Source organism: Oncorhynchus kisutch, linkage group LG3 (assembly GCF_002021735.2).
Source record: "Oncorhynchus kisutch isolate 150728-3 linkage group LG3, Okis_V2, whole genome shotgun sequence".
Taxonomy (NCBI): domain Eukaryota; kingdom Metazoa; phylum Chordata; class Actinopteri; order Salmoniformes; family Salmonidae; genus Oncorhynchus; species Oncorhynchus kisutch.
Genome location: NC_034176.2, coordinates 56,373,326 through 56,391,464, shown reverse-complemented (window position 1 = coordinate 56,391,464; position 18,139 = coordinate 56,373,326). Strand labels below are relative to the sequence as shown.

General features: G+C 42.2%; 3 protein-coding genes across 6 annotated transcripts; 2 read left to right on the top strand and 1 right to left on the bottom strand.

The window, feature by feature from the left end:
- Nucleotides 1–3,078: 3,078 nt before the first annotated feature.
- LOC109885634 (uncharacterized) lies at nucleotides 3,079–8,910 on the bottom strand. Of its 4 annotated transcripts, none has more exons than XM_020477482.2 (7): nucleotides 8,683–8,910; nucleotides 7,602–7,706; nucleotides 6,197–6,303; nucleotides 5,625–5,884; nucleotides 5,216–5,471; nucleotides 4,077–4,751; nucleotides 3,079–3,949 (listed from the first exon to the last, which is right to left on the bottom strand). In XM_020477482.2, the coding sequence occupies exons 2-7, from the start codon at nucleotides 7,658–7,660 to the stop codon at nucleotides 3,189–3,191; spliced, it is 2,118 nt and encodes a 705-aa protein (XP_020333071.1). In that variant the 5' UTR covers nucleotides 7,661–7,706; nucleotides 8,683–8,910; the 3' UTR covers nucleotides 3,079–3,188. The 4 variants fall into 4 exon arrangements, with proteins under 4 accessions (XP_020333071.1, XP_020333058.1, XP_020333083.1 ...); XM_020477469.2 differs by having other exon boundaries at nucleotides 8,581–8,712; XM_020477494.2 differs by having other exon boundaries at nucleotides 7,605–7,706; nucleotides 8,581–8,712.
- Nucleotides 8,911–9,196: 286 nt separating this feature from the next.
- Nucleotides 9,197–13,036, top strand: znf408 (zinc finger protein 408). The gene is given in 5 exon segments (XM_031809068.1): nucleotides 9,197–9,514; nucleotides 9,612–9,679; nucleotides 9,820–11,192; nucleotides 11,195–11,583; nucleotides 11,585–13,036. Coding segments are annotated over 3 exon segments (1,329 nt in total). The 5' UTR covers nucleotides 9,197–9,514; nucleotides 9,612–9,679; nucleotides 9,820–10,858; the 3' UTR covers nucleotides 12,191–13,036.
- Nucleotides 13,037–13,254: 218 nt separating this feature from the next.
- Nucleotides 13,255–18,123, top strand: f2 (coagulation factor II (thrombin)). Its single transcript, XM_020477454.2, has 14 exons — nucleotides 13,255–13,472; nucleotides 13,650–13,810; nucleotides 13,996–14,020; nucleotides 14,318–14,389; nucleotides 14,582–14,687; nucleotides 14,782–14,915; nucleotides 15,090–15,398; nucleotides 15,536–15,646; nucleotides 15,747–15,873; nucleotides 16,767–16,934; nucleotides 17,104–17,277; nucleotides 17,384–17,562; nucleotides 17,722–17,792; nucleotides 17,894–18,123. The coding sequence occupies exons 1-14, from the start codon at nucleotides 13,397–13,399 to the stop codon at nucleotides 18,047–18,049; spliced, it is 1,869 nt and encodes a 622-aa protein (XP_020333043.2). The 5' UTR covers nucleotides 13,255–13,396; the 3' UTR covers nucleotides 18,050–18,123.
- The last annotated feature ends 16 nt before the right edge of the window (nucleotides 18,124–18,139 follow it).

Below are 18,139 nucleotides of genomic sequence, written 5' to 3'. Positions count from 1 at the left end.
AAGAAGATATATATATATATATATATATACATACACACACACACACACACACACACAGTACCAGTCAAAAGTTTGGATACACCTAATCATTCATGAGCTTTAAAAAACAACTATTTTCTACATTGTAGAATAATAGTGAAGACATCACAACTACGAAATAACACATGGAATCATGTAGTAACCAAAAAAGTGTTAAACAAATAAAAAATAAATTTGACATTTTAGAATCTACAAATAGCCACCCTTTGCCTTGACAGTTTTGCACACTCTTGGCAGTCTCTCAACCAGCTTCACATGGAATGCTTTTCCAACAGTCTTGAAGGAGTTCCCACATATGCTGAGCACTTGTTGGCTGCTTTTCCTTCACTCTGCCATCCAACTCATCCCAAACATCTCAATTTGGTTGAGGTCGTGGGATTGTGGAGGCCAGGTCATCTGATGCAGCATTCCATCACTCTCCTTCTTGGTCAAATAGCCCTTACACAACCTGGAGGTATGTTGGGTCATTGTCCTATTGAAAAACAAATGATAGTCCAACTAGGTGCAGAATGTTGTGGAAGCCATGCTGGTTAAGTGTGCCTTGAATTCTAAATAAATCACAGACAGTGTCACCAGCAAAGCACCAAAGCATCACACCATAACACCTCCTCCTCCATGCTTTACAGTGGGAAATGCACATGCGGAGATCGTCCGTTCACCCACCATGCGTCTCACAAAGACACGGTGGTTGGAACCAAAATTTTCCAATTTGGACTCCAGACCAAAGGACACATTTCCACCGGTCTAATATCCATTGCTCGTGTTTCTTGGCACAAGCAAGTCTCTTCTTCTTATTGGTGTCCTTTAGTAGTGGTTTCTTTGCAGCAATTTGACCATGAAAGCCTGATTCACACAGTCTCCTCTGAACAGTTTATGTTGAGATGTGTCTGTTACTTGAAATCTGTGAAGCATTTATTTGGGCTGCAATTTCTGAGGCTGGTAACTCTAAAGAACTTATCCTCTGCAGCAGAGGTAACGCTGGGTCTTCAATTCCTGTGGCGGTCCTCATGAGAGCCAGTTTCATCATAGCACTTGATGGTTTTTGCGACTGCACTTGAAGAAACTTTCAAACTTTCAAATTTTCCAGATTGACTGACCTTCATGTCTTAAAGTAATGGTGGATGTTCTTGCCATAATATGGACTTGGTATTTTACCAAATAGGGCTGTCTTCTGTATACCCCCCTACCTTGTCACAACACAACTGATTGGCTCAAACGCATTAAGGAACGACATTCCACAAATGAACTTTTAAGAAGGCACACCTGTAAATTGAAATGCATTTCAGGTGAATACCTCATGAAGCTGGTTGAGAGAATGCCAAGAGTTTGCAAAGCTGTCATCAAGGCAATTTGAAGAATGTCAAATATAAAATACATTTGTTTGTTAACACTTTTTTGGATACTACATGATTCCATATGTGTTACTTCATAGTTTTGATGTCTTCCCTATTATTCTACAATGTAGAAAATAGTGAAAATATATAAAAACCCATGAATGAGTAGGTGTTCTAAAACTTTTGACCGGTAGTGTATACACAGTTGAAGACAAAAGTTTACATACACTTAGGGTGGGGTCATTAAAACTTGTTTTTCAACCACTCCACAAATTTCTTGTTAACATACTATAGTTTTGGCAAGTTGGTTAGGACATCTACTTTGTGCATGACACAAGTACATTTTCCAACTATTTTTGACAGACAGATTATTTCACTGTATCACAATTCCAGTGGGTCAGAAGTTTACATACACTAGGTTGACCGTGCCTTTAAACAGCTAGGAAAATTCCAGAAAATGATGTCATGGCTTTAGAAGCTTCTGATGGGCTAATTGAAATAATTTGAGTCAATTGGAGGTGTACCTGTGGATGTATTTCAAGGCCTACCTTCAAACTCAGTGCCTCTTTGCTTGACATCATGGGAAAATCAAAAGAAATCAGCCAAGTCCTCAGAAAAATTGTAGACCTCCACAAGTCTGGTTCATCCTTGGGAGCAATTTCCAAACGCCTGAAGGTATCACGTTCATCTGTACAAAAATAGTATGCAAGTATAAACACCGTGGGACACCGCAGTCGTCATACCGCTCAGGAAGGAGAAACATTCTGTCTCCTAGAGATGAACACACTTTGGTGAGTAAAGTGCAAATCAATCCCAGAACAACAGCAAAAGACCTTGTGAAGATGCTGGAGGAAACGGGTACACAAGTATCTATATCCACAGTAAAACAAGTCCTATTTTGACATAACCTGAAAGGCCGCTCAGCAAGGATGAAACTGCTCCAAAACCGCCATAAAAAAGCCAGACTACGGTTTGCAACTGCACATGGGGACAAATATCGTACTTTTTGGAGAAATGTCCTCTGGTCTGATGAAACAAAAATAGAACTGTTTGAACATAATGTCCATTGTTATGTTTGGAGGAAAAAGGGGAGGCTTGCAAGCCAAAGAACACCATTACAACCGTGAAGCATGGGGGTGGCAGCATCATGTTGTGTGGGTGCTTTGCTGCAGGAGGGACTGGTGCACTTCACAAAATAGATGACATCATGAGGAAGGACAATTATGTGGATATATTGAAGCAACATCTCAAGACATCAGTCAAGAAGTTAAAGCTTGGTCGCAAATGGGTCTTCCAAATGGACAATTACCCCAAGCATACTTCCAAAGTTGTGGCAGAATGGCTTAAGGACAACAAAGTCAAGATACTGGAGTGGCCATCACAAAGCTCTGACCTCAATCCTATAGAAAATGTGTGGGCAGAACTGAAAAAGTGTGTGCGAGCAAGGAGGCCTACAAACCTGACTCAGTTACACCAGCTCTGTCAGGAGGAATGGGCCAAAATTCACCCAACTTATTGTGGAAAGCTTGTGGAAGGCTACCTGAAACCTGAAACAATTTAAAGGCAATGCCACCAAATACTAATTAAGTGTATGCAAACTTCTGGCCCACTGGGAATGTGATGAACGAAATAAAAGCTGAAATAAATCATTCTTTCTACTATTATTCTGACATTTCACATTCTTAAAATCCTAACTGACCTAAGCCAGGGAATTTTTACTAGGATTAAATGTCAGGAATTGTGAAAAACTGAGTTTAAATGTATTTGGCTAAGATGTACGTAAACTTCGGACTTCAACTGTATTCACAGTATATCTCATTGTTTTTTCATCTTCATGGAATTGATCAGTTCTCTCATCACTGCCATAGTCTCTGTGTGCTGTTGCTGCAGAAGGCTTCGCAGCTGATTAAATCGCTCTTCTGCCCTCCTTTCCCTCTCCTCTTGCAATCGTTTGTCCTCCTCCCTGTAACCCTGAAAGACATCCAATATGTTTGCCATCCTCCTTCTCTTCCGCCCACTGGCTCCAACATGGAGGGGGTTTCCTGTATGTGAAGAGGAGAAGGAGGCAGAAGTGGAGGGGGGACTGACAATGTCAGTGGGGCTCGCCGGCACCTCCACAATGTGTAACAGATTCTGGCTTATGTCCTCAACCCCTGCATCTGCCTCAGCATCTCCCATGCTGCCATCAGGCTCGGGGGAGTCTTCAGATAGTTGAAGGCTGAGCCGGTGGCCTATGAGGTCCTGGAGCCTGTTGAAGTAGGCCGGAAGCTTCCGCTTTGCCATGTCAGCCTTCTCTGGGTGGAGGATGTACTCCTTGTACGCCCTCGATAGGTTCCGCCATTTCTGGAAGCATCGCTCCCCCGCCTGCTCAGGCACATCACTGATGGGGAAGCCTTGCTCCTTTAGCCTGCTAGCTATGATCTCAAAGATCCTCTTGGTTCGGGTCTTGTTCTCCCTGATTAGTCCCTGGATCTCTGGAGAGCTGTACAGCTCTACTAAAGCCTCCGTTGCCTCAATGTCCTGACTGATCATTTTCCGCTCCGACCACACAGGCAGGGACCCACCGTTCTCAGCAGCTGGAGACATGGATAGGAAGACAAAAATAAAGACTTATTACGTAAATACTGTCAGTGATTTTGAAAATGGCTGCGTCCTTTTCAGTTATAGGCCAACTGCTAAGATTCAACATCATAACAAATTTACCTCTGTCATCCCCAAGCCATGACCTCCTCCTCCCCTTTTGGAGTTGATTCTCTGCCCTCTCCTCCTCTGCATTTGACTGGAGTATCTTGGGATGTGGGACCCGTTCGCTCCTGGACTTCCTGGCTAGCGGTTCAGGCTCAGTGGTGCCTGCATGGACTCCAATCTCTGCCTCTGGGCTGCAGGTGGAGGGTATACCGAGGTTGACTGGATGGCCTGATGGGACTACAATAGCGTAGAGGGGCAGGCTTGGAGTTGGTGCTACAGCTTTAGGCTTCAGCTTGGCCAACGCCCTGGCTGGGGTGTCAGCAGCAGCCAGCTTGGAGCTCAGCCTCTGGCCCATGAGTGCATGGAACTGGTCATAGAACTCGGGCTGTTTCCTGCGTCCAGCGTCAGTCCTCTTGGACGCCAGCACATAGTCTTTGTACGTGCGCTCCATGTTGCGCCACTTTTGGAAGCATCGCTTGCCAGCCTGCCAGGAGTTCTCACTGATCAGGAAGCCCTGTGCCTCCATCCGACTGGCAATGATCTCAAAGATCTGCTTGGTTCTGGTTGTCCGGTCGTTCAGTAGGCTCTGGATTTCTGGGGACCCGTAGTGCTCGATGAGGGTCTGGGTGGCCTCCCGGTCCCGGGCTGTAACATTCCAGGGGCTTGACCACACTCGTGAGTCCTTTTCAACTGTTGTGGAGGGAGACAAGATGATCATTCAAAACCCCAAGTTCAACTTGATCAGCCTCTGACGGGTAAGCACCTTAAAACTGCTTATAACAATATAAACAAACATTCTTACATAATAAAATGACAACATCCTCTTCGTGAACTATATTTGTGCGACATGTTGATATGTGAAGTATTAATTTCAAAAAGGTGACAACGGGTTTGATATTGCCATTCATTGTTTGAGCTTCTCCATGTATTTTGCAACATGGCTCCCCCTGGTGGTCAAAATGTATTTAAATGATCTTCATCTTTCCTTCAAAGTCACTCATACTAATGAATTTCTTAGAGTAACTATTTAGGAGATCTTAGATCAGTGATATGGGTAGAAAAGTACACACATTGTAGCACTCTGGAAAGCAATAAAATAAGTTTGGTAGTTAACTAGAGGGCTGGCAAAGGGATGAGGCTGGTAGGTATGTTACCTGTGGCCAAGTTGCTGCCGATGGTGTCCTGGGACATGCGGTGTAATCGGTCCATGTAGTCATCACTGTACCATACCCGCAGCCTCTCTCCCACTGACAGGTCACGGCACACCTGGAAGTAGATGTGCTCGCCATGCTGGAACGCTGTCAGGTTTCGCTCAATGTCCTCTGAAGAATTTCGGACATACCTCATCCAGTTGGCTTTGGTTTCGTCGCTAACATCAATGGATTTGTATGAGTTGTTTTTTTCCACCAACTAGGGATAAACATCATTGACATAAATACATAGATGCGAGAGCCTTAAAGTTACAAATGGTGCATGGAGTTAGGAAGACAATTTCATGAGGCATACCATATACTAGTGAAAAGTGATTTTCAGAACATAGTAAGGTTTGTGGATTCAACTCACCATCCCGGAGAAGAAACCAGAGGACTTGTCCTGTGACATCACTTCACCCTGGTAAGGACCGAATAATGCCCCCCTGGGAATGTCTTTGTCTACGCAGCATACGTCCACCTCGCTGCCTTCCTGAATGACCTCAATGCCATTAGGGGTAGTAAGGGCGGCACGGTTTGGGACGCCCACTGGCACAGGGGTGTCAGGCACAAAAACTGGAGGGCCATGTGTGGGGCATTCATCAATAAAATACTCTTTGCACTCTTCACAAACTGTAAGACATGACAAGGGTACATTTTAGGCAATATAATTTTAAGGTAAAATACATTTTAAAAATTACAGCAATGATGCATGAATGAAAAAATAATACCACAGCAACAATAGAAGTTGTAGAGTACATTTCATTAGCAATAAAAATGCAATATTCACATAAAAAATTATAGGCCTAGTGGCACTGGGAAATGTATCAAAGTATCAGAACAAATGAAACAGTTAAACATAGTTTTGCTGCTCTTAGTCATAGTCTAAGGCTCTTTGTACAAGTCTGTGTGTAAAGGCACTGGACAGAAATAGCTAATACTCACACCAGAAGTAACATTTTTGATGTCTCTCAATGGTGAAAAGCAAGTGGTCGACTTTCAATCTCTGGTTGGCTCCATCAGTCTCAAAGGACTCAATGTCTTTTATTTCACTGTAAGATATAGCATATCAAAATACAATCCCTGAGTGTCAAACGTTTTATTTTATTTGTATAACTGCCCCCGATTAGCATCCTTTTAATTCAACTAACCTGCAAAGATGGGCTATCAATGCAGCAGATATTAAAACAGACTCGGTTATATGAAAACCAGTGGAGGCCGCAGAGGGGAGGACGACTCATAATAATGGCAAGAATGGAATGGTATCAAACACCTGGTTTTCATGTGCTTAATTCCTTTTACTCCATTCCAGCCATTATTATGAGCCGTCCTTCCCTCAGCAGCCTCCACTGATCAAAACAGCAGGTCATTGATTAGTAGAGGAGAGAACACATAGCCACTACTAGGCTATCCAGCCGATCCAACCCGCTTGCTTACAGCTGCACTAGGGTCAGACAGGCTTTCTGTGTAGATTAAGACACATCAGAGCCGATGCGAGATATGGCTCGCAAAACGCACCGCAATCCAGGGGTGAGAAATACGTTGTACTCCGAATTGTCCAATTATCCCAACTGATATACCGAGAAGATTGAACAACTGCTATTTCAAATAACAGCGGAGCCGGCGCGATATGGCTCGCAAAACGCAGTGGTGGAAAAAGTACCCAATTGTCATACTTGAGTAAAAGTAAAGATACCTTAAAAGAAAACGACTCAAGTAAAAGTCACCCACTAAAATTCTACTTGAGTAAAATTATTTGATTTTAAATATACTTAAGTATCAAAAGTAAATGTAATTGGTCAAATATACTTGTTAAAAGTAATTTCAAATTCCCTATATTAAGCAAACCAGACAGCAAAATGTTCTTGTTTTTATTTTATTTAAGAACAGCCAGGGGCACACTCCAACACTCAGACAAAATTAACAAACGAAGCATTTGTGTTTAGTGAGTCCGCCAGATCAGAGGCAAATAGAGATGACCCGGGATGTTCTCTTGATAAGTGCATACATTTGACACTTTTCCTGTCCTGCTAGCCATTCAAAATGTAACGAGTACTTTTGTGTGTTCAGGAGAAATATATGGAGTAAAAAGTACATTATTTTCTTTAGGAATCAAAAATAGTAAAGTAAAGTACAGATACCCCCCCAAAATACATTAGTAATACTTTAAAGTGATTTTACTTAAGTACTTTACACCACTAGCAAGGTAGGTACTTTTCCAGAGCCATATCTCGCGCCGGCACCGCGGTGTATTAATTTACACAGGAAGCCTGACCGACCCTAGCCTGTCTGCAGCTGTAAGAAAGCGGGTCGGATCTGCTGGCTACTAGGCCAAATTGATTCATATTACTACTTAGTGCATAGTTCTGCTTCTGTTGAATGGTCCTGGATGGCAAGTGACTCTGCCATAGTGCATAGGTCCCCAGACTCCCCACCTCAGCATACCATGGCAGGTCTGTTGGTAGAAAAAAAACAGAATATAATGGCAGTCCATAAATACAGGTGGCTCAGGTAATACATTTAGGCCAAGTATTTAAAATAAACTCGACATTCAATTTCAGTCTGGCAGTGACAAAACCATAAACGGGACTACGGTGCTTGCTCTATGAGATAACATACACGAGTTCCTCTTGCCGCTGACAAATTAACTATTGTAAATTAGCTAGTTGGGAAATAACAAAAACAGCAAAGCACGGTAGCTAATGACCCATGCCTATATCATGTAATCATGTGACTTTCTAACCATTCGAATTATGATAAATATAGCATTTACGATGTGCGAGAAAGGACACGTTTCCTGTCGGAATGTTTAGGAAGACAGGAACTTGAGGACTTCCGGATTCTGTCCTTGGCTGGAGAACGATGATTTTCCCGGAGTTTTCAAATGGAAAAAAATAATGCTACAAATTGGCCAAGAACCTGTGGAAATCCTGAGTTAATTGAAATTCGAGTTATTGCCGCGAATCGACCGTCTATTTGAAAGATGTTTGATATCCCAACCGGCATAGTATCATGTCCACATTGTCGTCGACTGGTTAGTCAGACAACAATGTTGCATGCATAACGTTATGCAAATGCAGTAACGTTAGTTTGAGTTTGTTAGCATCATCAGTGCCACCAATAATACATAAAAACGCGTTGATAACGTTCGTTAATAGCTAACTACCAAGTTAAATAACTACTGTTACTAGATTTTTGACATATACTCAAGCCTGTTCCAGCGATCTACTGAAACCATAGCTAGTTAGCTTGCTAACTCGCCAGTTAATAGTTGGCTTGCGCTTCATAATAATTTGCTGCCTGTGTCACGAAGTCATTGACAAACTTACTCACGGTCCCTTGTCGACGTGTACTATTTCCAGTTAAGCAGGCCAAATATTGTTAGTGAGCAAACTCGATTACATTAGCTAATTGTTTTGTTAGGGGCTTACATTAGCGCTGAAATGTGTTGCCTTGTCCGCGCATGCTCAGGCTTACATACATTGTCCCGACGAATCTTGCCACCCACCAGGGGACTCATGTTGGCAGCTCCAAGCAATCACGTATGCATGTCACACACAATTATTGATACACGATGGTCATAAATCTCAGCTAGCTATATTCCTATGGTATATACGTTGTGTATGTGGCTGCAGTTGCTTATACAGTACTGTATTATACTGACAATGACAGCTTGAAACACAAGTCAAGGAGATACGTTTCCACTTCCTATGTAGCTAGTCATTATAAATTATATCCAAAACGTGCATTTTTGTGTCATTGTAAGCTTGACATTGTACACGACATTCAAAACATTTGCATTTTTGTGAGTCTCTACATTTTGTGGCTATAGAGAGTTAATTTGATTTTTTATTTAACCTTTATTTAACTAGGCAAGTCAGTTTAAGAACAAATTATTATTTACAATGATGGCCAATGAACAGTGGGTTAACTGCCTTGTTCAGGGGCAGAACGACAGATTTTTACCTTGTCAGCTTGGGGATTCAATCTAGCAATCTTTCAGTTACTGGCCCAACGCTCTAACTACTAGGCTACCTGCCACCCGATAGGATGGACTCTCTGGGTATGAGGGGCCCATCCCTAAACCAGGACTCACTACACAGTGTGCTGAATGCTGTTCCTCGTGGACTGACAGTGGGCCCCTTTCTAGCGAATGATGGCCAGTTGGGGCTCTGGTGTGTAGGACATGCTCTGCAGAAAGGGATGCTTCTGGGCGTGGAAGACCAAAGCAACACCTTTGACCAAAGTGAAGACTTTACAGAGGTGTGTATCAGAGTGGTTGTGATGGCGGAGGCACACACTTGCTCAAGTTTCTATGACGTTGCAAGTGTATTGAATGTAACACATTTGTTGTCGTCAGAGCTTGATGGAAGAAGTGTATCAGACGATAATCAAGGGGAATCTTTGGGACAGGTGCTATTGGATTAGGTAGGTGTCTCTAGGTAAAAAAATAAATAAACAAATGGTTATTGTTTTGTAGTGCTCAGCTGTATCAAACACATTAACATTACTGTCATAATTAATTTGGTAATTGGGAGGAAGAAACACGCTTTCTTTGTTTTATGCAGATTTGCCTGTAATGCAAGGAGGAAAGATGAACATAATATTACTGTTCATGAGGTGAATGGAAGTCTCTTTCTAAGGGCCTGCAAAGACATCAACCAAGGACAGAGCTTCTGCTTCAGAGTTTCCTAGCTGATCCTCTGGAACACGTATGGAAGCCAAGGAGGGTCACTAACAACACCAGGCAAACCTCGCAAACAAGTTACACCTCGCAAGTCCAGAGAGGATGGATCCCCAGGTGTAAACTCCACAGAGCAAGAGCTCAAGCTTATAGGTAGCCTGACACCCACATTCAATAGCATTCTTAATACACACTAACTAATAAATATTGTGCATTTTATGTTATGAAATGATTACATTTTATATTTGGATAGTTGTTTCTGAAATGTTACGTGGAAGATATTTGTATGTCTTACAGAGCCAGAGGAGCACACTGAAGATTCAGATTCATGTCAACTTCTCCACTGGGGTTTACAGAGGGTTTGGGGTGTACAGAGTCTATGGTGGTGGAGGAGGAGAAAAGCCAGACTGGAATCAAAAGGAGCAAACCTCTTATCTACAAAATGAACAAGAGATGTGTGAGAGACTCTCATTCCAGTGGTGAGAAAACAATGGAACAGAATAGAGACGTTCACTCTTGCAAAATAATAAAAACAGAACGTTTCATTCCAGAAATAACCAATGTGCCATGCTCTGAGGACAAGCTTGTGAGTCCTGCTGACGAGCCTTCAAAGAGTAGTGAAGAACCAGATAATGTGGTAAGAAAAGCCCAGGAGGTGCAGGGGCCACAGGTTGTCAGGGCCAGTTGCAGACTGGCTGCTAAACCCAGGAAGGTGCATTCATTAGTCAGCTGCATCCACAAGCGTCTTCAAGTGTGCAAAAATGGGTATCTGGATCGTCAAGTGACATTGGAAATTACGTCCAGAGTTGGTGATGAAAATGGACGAGCTTGCCAAGAAACAGATATAAAATATAGAAAATATAAGCTCAGATGAAATCCCAAAGGATCTTGACAAAGGGGGGAAGCAAGACACAGAGGAGCTTATGATGGCTCCAGACCTCTTTAACACCAGGGAAAGGAGGTATACATGTGACCAGTGTGACAAGAGTTTCTTTCAGCTATATCACCTGAAGAAGCACAAATTCACCCACTTGGACCTAAAGCCTTACTTATGCACAGAGTGTGGTAGGAATTACAGCTCCCAAGAGAACTTCAGGGCCCACCTTCTGATGCATAAGGGAGAGAGGCCATTCAAGTGCCAGCAGTGTGACAAGAGCTATGGCATGAAACGAGACCTGAAGGAGCATGAAGTTCTCCATACAGGAGAGAGGCCTTTTGTCTGCGATATATGTGGGAAGGCTTTTGCCCGCTGGCCTTCAGTATTCATAGGGAGGCCCACCGCGCTAAGGAAGAAAATTACCACGCTCCTAAGCTCAAGTGCCCTGTCTTCGGTAACGAACTGGCCAATTCAGGCTCCCTTAGGAATCACATGTGCTTGCACACAGGAGAACGGCCTTATGCCTGTCTCCACTGCAATAAGACATTCCGACAGCAGGGGAACCTTTTGGGGCATCTACACATCCACACAGGGGAAAAGCCTTACAAGTGCAACCATTGCAATCAGTACTTCTCACAGGTGCCTGAACTCTGCAGACACCTCTTATCACACACAGGGGAAGTCTACCTCTGCCCTATATGTGGCAAAGCCTTGCGGGACCCCCACACCTTGCGGGCCCACGAACGTTTACACACAGGGGAGAGACCTCACACAGTGTGAGCTGTGTGGGAAAGCCTACACCATGGCCACCAAGCTACGCTGCCACATGAAGTCCCACCTTGAAGAGAAGTCCTACAAATGTCCGACATGTGGTGCTGGCTACACGCTAATGCAGAGCCTGGTTCACCACCAGTTCTCCCATCAAAAGAGAGAAGATAGGACATCTGGGGAGCTAGCTAACGCCCCAGCAGCTCTGGAGTCTAGCCACTCTGCCTATGCTAGAGGCAGACCTAGAAAGGCCCCTCGCAAGACAGAGGTCAAGCCATGGGTCGATGTCCCTGATGAGAACATGGAGAGTCAGACAGTAGTGTATGTTCAGGCCATTGAAGACTTGCCTAATTTAGGGGAGGTTATTGTCAGCACCTGTGACTCATATCATGATAGTGACATATCTCCTGTGGTAATAGAGGAAGGTTTGGAACAGGATGTGGGCCAATTCCAGCTAAATGAGAATATCATTGAGATAATTGTCTCAGACTCTAATGATAAGTGCATTGTGGTAAGGGAGCACAAAACACACAGCAACCTGGTGATTCTACATGGCGAGGATGGACTGAGCTCTGTGGCAGAGACAATAGAGATCGAAACGGGAGTTTAAAACTGCAATTCACACCATTTTGCTTTCTGTTGCTGTTTAATTAAATCTTCAAATAAAATCAAGAATGTGAATAAAAACAATTTTTGCATTCTAGATGTACTTTACCTAAAAGAAGACAATAAGCAGTACTTACTTGGAAAATACCTTTGTCATGAATATCAAATATGTTATGATATCACCATCAGGATACTCCATTTAGATTACTGGAGAAGGGAGACAGCTGTGAACGAGTTAAAGATATAAGCTAATATAACATTTGTGGTGGACCTTATCTAGCCACTACCTGCAGCAAATGTTCTTTTCAAGGACTACTAAAACTACCTGCCCCTGTATTTTAGGAAATATCTTAATGGTTACAAAGAGAAATCCTTATGAATAGTTTTCTTTTTTATCTGACCAAAATATATTTGATCTCTGGAGATTGTTTATGAAGGATTTTTAAATAGCTTTACTGTATTTTAACACACTGTTGTAAATATGGGCCCATCAACAATATTATCATTATTGTTGAAGACTCCAATTAAAAGAGAGAAAATAAGTACCTCTGTGGTGGCTTTACAACAGTTATATGTGTTTTTGAACACAACTTTTGACTTTTCACCTCTTTCTCCAATGCTTCACTCAAAATTTGGGTGCAAATTTTTCGATGGTTGGGACAGTCCGAGACTGAATCAGCAAACATTCTGGTTTGGAGTGTGTGTTTTTTATGCCTGTCTATGCAGCTTAGCGGCACACACTATCATAGTCTAAATTAGCAGATAGGGGTGTTTTAAAAGGTTGATTTATTGTGTATTTGTTTTTGACATTGCCTTTAAGTCTTTATCATTTGGTATTCTGCTTGTAATTACTGAATATAATTTCTTTATATATATATATATATATATATATAAAGTAATCCATGAGTAGGCCCTGACAGAAAATAAACAATTGAGAAAGCAATTCTTGACATTGTGTGGAAAGCTTATCCATGGTCATATGTAGTAGTTTAAACTTTAATGGAAATATTGAATGCAACATTGTATGTGACATGGCCCAAATGGGAGGCGCAGCCCCGAGTCAGTCTTAGTATAGTGGTTCAATATTAACCAGGTGGATTCAATGTAACAGAAAGTGGGGTGTTTCAATGAGTACTGGATTTTGAGGGGGTGAGAAGGTTTGGTGATGTCCTAGGTTTTGTTCTGAGTTCTGTCTTAACTATCCATAAGAATGGGTCAAATACCCGCAACTCTCATTTTCACTCTACTATTTTCTTCTACTCTTCAGATCACCCTTTGTGAAAATGGTAAGATACCAGCTTTTATTTGCCAACCCAGAGAGCACAAAAGCAAGAAAGTTTCAAAAATATAGAAATTTAGAAAATGTATACCCCTTGAACTGTTACTCCTTGATGTGAATTAGGCTATTTGTCTGTTTTAATATCACTAAACAATGGGTTGAGTTATCAAATATTTGTTTATAGTATTTCTTAATAGCAAAGAGGCCTCACAGGTTTTTATCCGTGCTAAACGGGCAAATTCCTTCCTTGAGGAGTTGAAACCTGGGAACTTGGAACGGGAGTGCATCGAGGAGATCTGTGACCATGAAGAAGCCCGTGAAGTCTTTGAAAAGCCTGACAAAACGGTGAGAATGTCTGGCTCGTTAGATTGAAGTATTATGGAAAGCAAATTCATATTCACCTTGGTTTACTAGTAACTAAAACATGAGCTTTATGTTTACCTGGGTAACACTATGTTAATTTGCATAATAAAGTATGATTATAGTATTTCTCCCCAAATAACTGTCTAAATTGATCTTTCTCAATATAGAAGGCCTTTTGGGGCAACTATTTGGGTAAGTATTTGTGTTTTCTATCAAAACCTTATCCATGAAATGTGTGCAGTCATGAGTCACAACACCAATGTAAATATATGATATTGAACCAGAACAAAGTGCAACTGAGATGTGAGTCGACTTGGTTGAGGAATAGGCTTTAGCCCCAGTGTTGGTGACCCCACATGTTTTGCTCTTCCCACACATGCTGTGCTCTTTATACTTAAAGAACAAACATTAATATCGACTTTGGCAGTGATAAGTAAGTAGAGGCAAGTATTGCCTCAAGTTTTCTAATTCTGCTTGTCTTCTTCACAGCTTGCAAAGGCACTTCACTGCTGAGAACCAAGGACAATATAAATACAGTGAGGGGGTGTATTCATCTTGATGGTAATACTTATGGCCTGATTACACTGTGCATTTCAAATATGTCAATGATTTTGTGACAAAATGTTAATGTTTGTGTTGAAACCAGCTAAAAAGTGTGAGGAATCTACCAGGAAAATTGTATAATGTTAAAGATAAATTTTTTTGAGCAGGACATCCTGTTTCTCAAATATTATGTGGGCCTGCATATTACAGGATGGTGCTCAGTGGGCATTGGTGAGAACTACAACGGCACCATCTTCACTACTTCCTCAGGAAAAACATGCCAGTACTGGTCCAGTAACTTCCCACACAGAATTACGTATGTATTATTGACCCCATGACTTGAGGGATGTAATTTCAAAGTTGTCCCATTCTTGCTGTGTCGTTGCTGAGGGGTAAACATCTCTTCTTAGGGAGTTCAATACTTTGCTGGATGAGACCCTGTATGAGAACTATTGCAGGAACCCAGACAAAACTCCTGAAGGACCTTGGTGCTTCACCAGGGATCCCACAGTCAGGAGAGAGCAATGTATCGTTCCAAAATGTGGTATGATTTCCCTACTGCATAAAATAACCATCATTTGGCTGCATGTTGTTGCTTAGCTGGGTATGCTTTTACAATGACAATACGGTAGTTTATATGCGTCCTTGCGCAACAACAAAGTGCAGAGCATGTTGCAATATGTCTTAGCGGTCCTCTATTGTGATTGTTCCCTTACAGGGGAGCCTTGGGTACCCCCAAAAGTACCCACTGCAGTGGATGGGAAAGCCACGTACACCAAGAAGGACTGCATGGCCAACAATGGCTTGGATTATACTGGGGATCTCTCAGTTACCACGAACGGCCAAAAGTGTCTGCCTTGGGCCTCCCCAAAGGCATTGGCACTCAGCAAAGGAAAGGATTTCATCCCAGAGGTCAAACTTGTGGCGAACCACTGTAGAAACCCTGACGGAGATATGGAGGGACCCTGGTGCTTTGTGGACCAGCATGGAAATACCACTGTGGACTACTGTGACCTTGAAATGTGTGGTGAGCTGTTTCACTGAGCTGAACACTTGTTCCAGTTCTAAACGATTCACTTAAAATATTAGGACTCTGAAGAAAAATATCTGACAGGTATCATAAATGCTCTTTACTGGGAGTGCTGGACTGTTGTTCTCTTTCAGATGACCCAATAGATAACGATGAGGAGGCGGCTGGGGGAAGGGAAAGGACAACACTCTCTGGGCCCAGAACAACCTTCTTCAGCCCTCGGAGCTTTGGCAGTGGAGAGATGGGTAAGTAGTATAATTTTGGACATAAAGTGTAAGGTACGGCATACCGAGGAGGAAAGTGTCTATTTTCATGACTTTGAATTCAACTCTGCTTTATTTTCAGTGTGTGGGGAGCGACCCATGTTTGAGAAGATAAGTAAGAAGGACGGTAGAGAGCAAGAACTGATTGACTCCTACCAAGGAGGCCGTATTGTTAAAGGGATTGATGCAGAAGTGGCCAGTGCACCATGGTAATGAAATGAATAGATATTCAAAACACCACATTTATTCTATTGCATTACGTAGGACTACTACTTAGGATTATGGTCATCATGTTTGACCATATACACGGTGGGAGCGGGAAAGGAAGTTATCTCTGTCTATCGTTTAGAGGATATGTTTTGGGGTTGTCAATGCATTGCCCGATCTGACTTTTCTGCACCTTTCTTCCAGACAGCTAAAGGCCCGAAGCTTTTGCACATGCGAGATTCTCTACTTTAAACATAGTCTCTGTTCTACTCATAGAGAACAGGGCTACTCTGGCGAATGGGGACCGTTTAATAACGTTAGATCAATGCTGAATCAATGTCTGCAAGAACACATAATGATAGGAGCCTATTCTACATAACTAACCCAAATATAATAGCATAGTAACGTTACTGTAAGACAAAAAAACATCACCTAATTTCTTATGAGATTTTAGGATGATTGTGTCTGAAAGTGTCTTTTTTTTCTCATGTGGCCAAAACTCTAAAGTACGCCACTAGGCAAAATATGTGCTTCGATTGAAACTAAACACAGGTATGCTATGCTACAGTTTGTTAACACAATCTGCTCTAAAAATACACTCACTCACAATACATTCATTCAAAACAAAACTGTAGGCTACTTTAAACGGTAGCCTATAACTCAAGAAGACCTAAATATCCCCATGGAACTCATTGAGATCAGATGGTTGGTATGCAGATGCTGCATAGATGTTTCACCTGTAAAACCTGAATAATTATAATTTCACGATTGACAGTGAGAAATGCACAAGGCCGGAAAAGTCAAATCCGGAGCCTCGGCCTTAAAAGAAAGACACAGATGTAATTTGGCAGAAGAAAATGATGATGCCTGTTATTCATGTATGCTTTGATGTCAGGCAGGTGATGTTGTACAAGAAAAGTCCCCAGGAGCTTCTGTGTGGGGCCAGTCTAATCAGTGATGAGTGGATCCTCACTGCAGCCCACTGCATCCTCTACCCACCATGGAACAAAAACTTCACCATCAATGACATCCTGGTCCGCCTTGGCAAACATAACAGAGCTAAGTGAGTGATTATCTCCTATTTTCCCATTTCATCTGTATTAAACAAACAATACACATCGACTTTTGCACAGTGCAACAGTGAACCAAGACATGCCATAAGACGTGACGAAACAATAATATAGCCATACCAAAACATTCTTGGATAATACCCTATTTCAACCTAATCCCAGGTTTGAGAAGGGCACAGAGAAGATTGTGGCCATTGATGAGATAATTATCCACCCCAAGTACAACTGGAAGGAGAACCTGAACCGGGACATCGCTCTGCTGCACATGAGGAGGCCCGTTACTTTCACTGATGAGATTCATCCTGTCTGTCTACCAACCAAGCAGGTTGCTAAGACGTAAGAGAGTGTAATGTAGCTATCAGTAATGATTAAATATGAAATAACATTTCTGAGCTTTTTCACATACTAGCAATGGTAGCATCCTTTTTTCTATTTCTCCTAGATTGATGTTTGCTGGCTATAAAGGCCGTGTGACAGGCTGGGGTAACCTTTATGAGACATGGACTTCCTCCCCCAAGTCTCAACCCACAGTTCTCCAGCAGATCCATCTACCCATCGTTGAACAGGATATCTGCAGAGCCTCTACCTCTATCCGCATCACTGACAACATGTTCTGTGCTGGTGAGTAGCAGTTCTCATCTCAGAATGGGAATTGCTGTATACTGTAGCTCAAGTCCATCCAATATGTTAACCAAAAGTGAATTGGTGCAGTGTGACTTGGTGAACCACAAGTGTTTCAATTAGTATGACGCTTCCTCATAATGCCCATGTACTTTTCAGGCTTCAAACCAGAGGAACAGAAAACGGGTGATGCTTGTGAAGGGGACAGCGGTGGTCCCTTTGTCATGAAGGTATACAACTAGAGAAACACGAACTTCACTCATTAGATGTCTTGCATATTCCCCTTTATATTTGATATACGCATGAGAATGACTTTTATCCTCATTCACAGAACCCAGATGACAACCGTTGGTATCAGATTGGCATTGTGTCCTGGGGAGAAGGATGTGACAGGGATGGGAAATATGGATTCTACACCCATCTTTTCCGTATGAGAAGGTGGATGAAGAAAGTTATTGACAAAACAGGCGGTGATGATGATGATTGATTGTTATTTCTTCTCATTTTCTCTACATGCAAACTGATGTAATATTGGAAATAAACGTGTGTTCCTGATCATGATCTGCTTGTTATTACT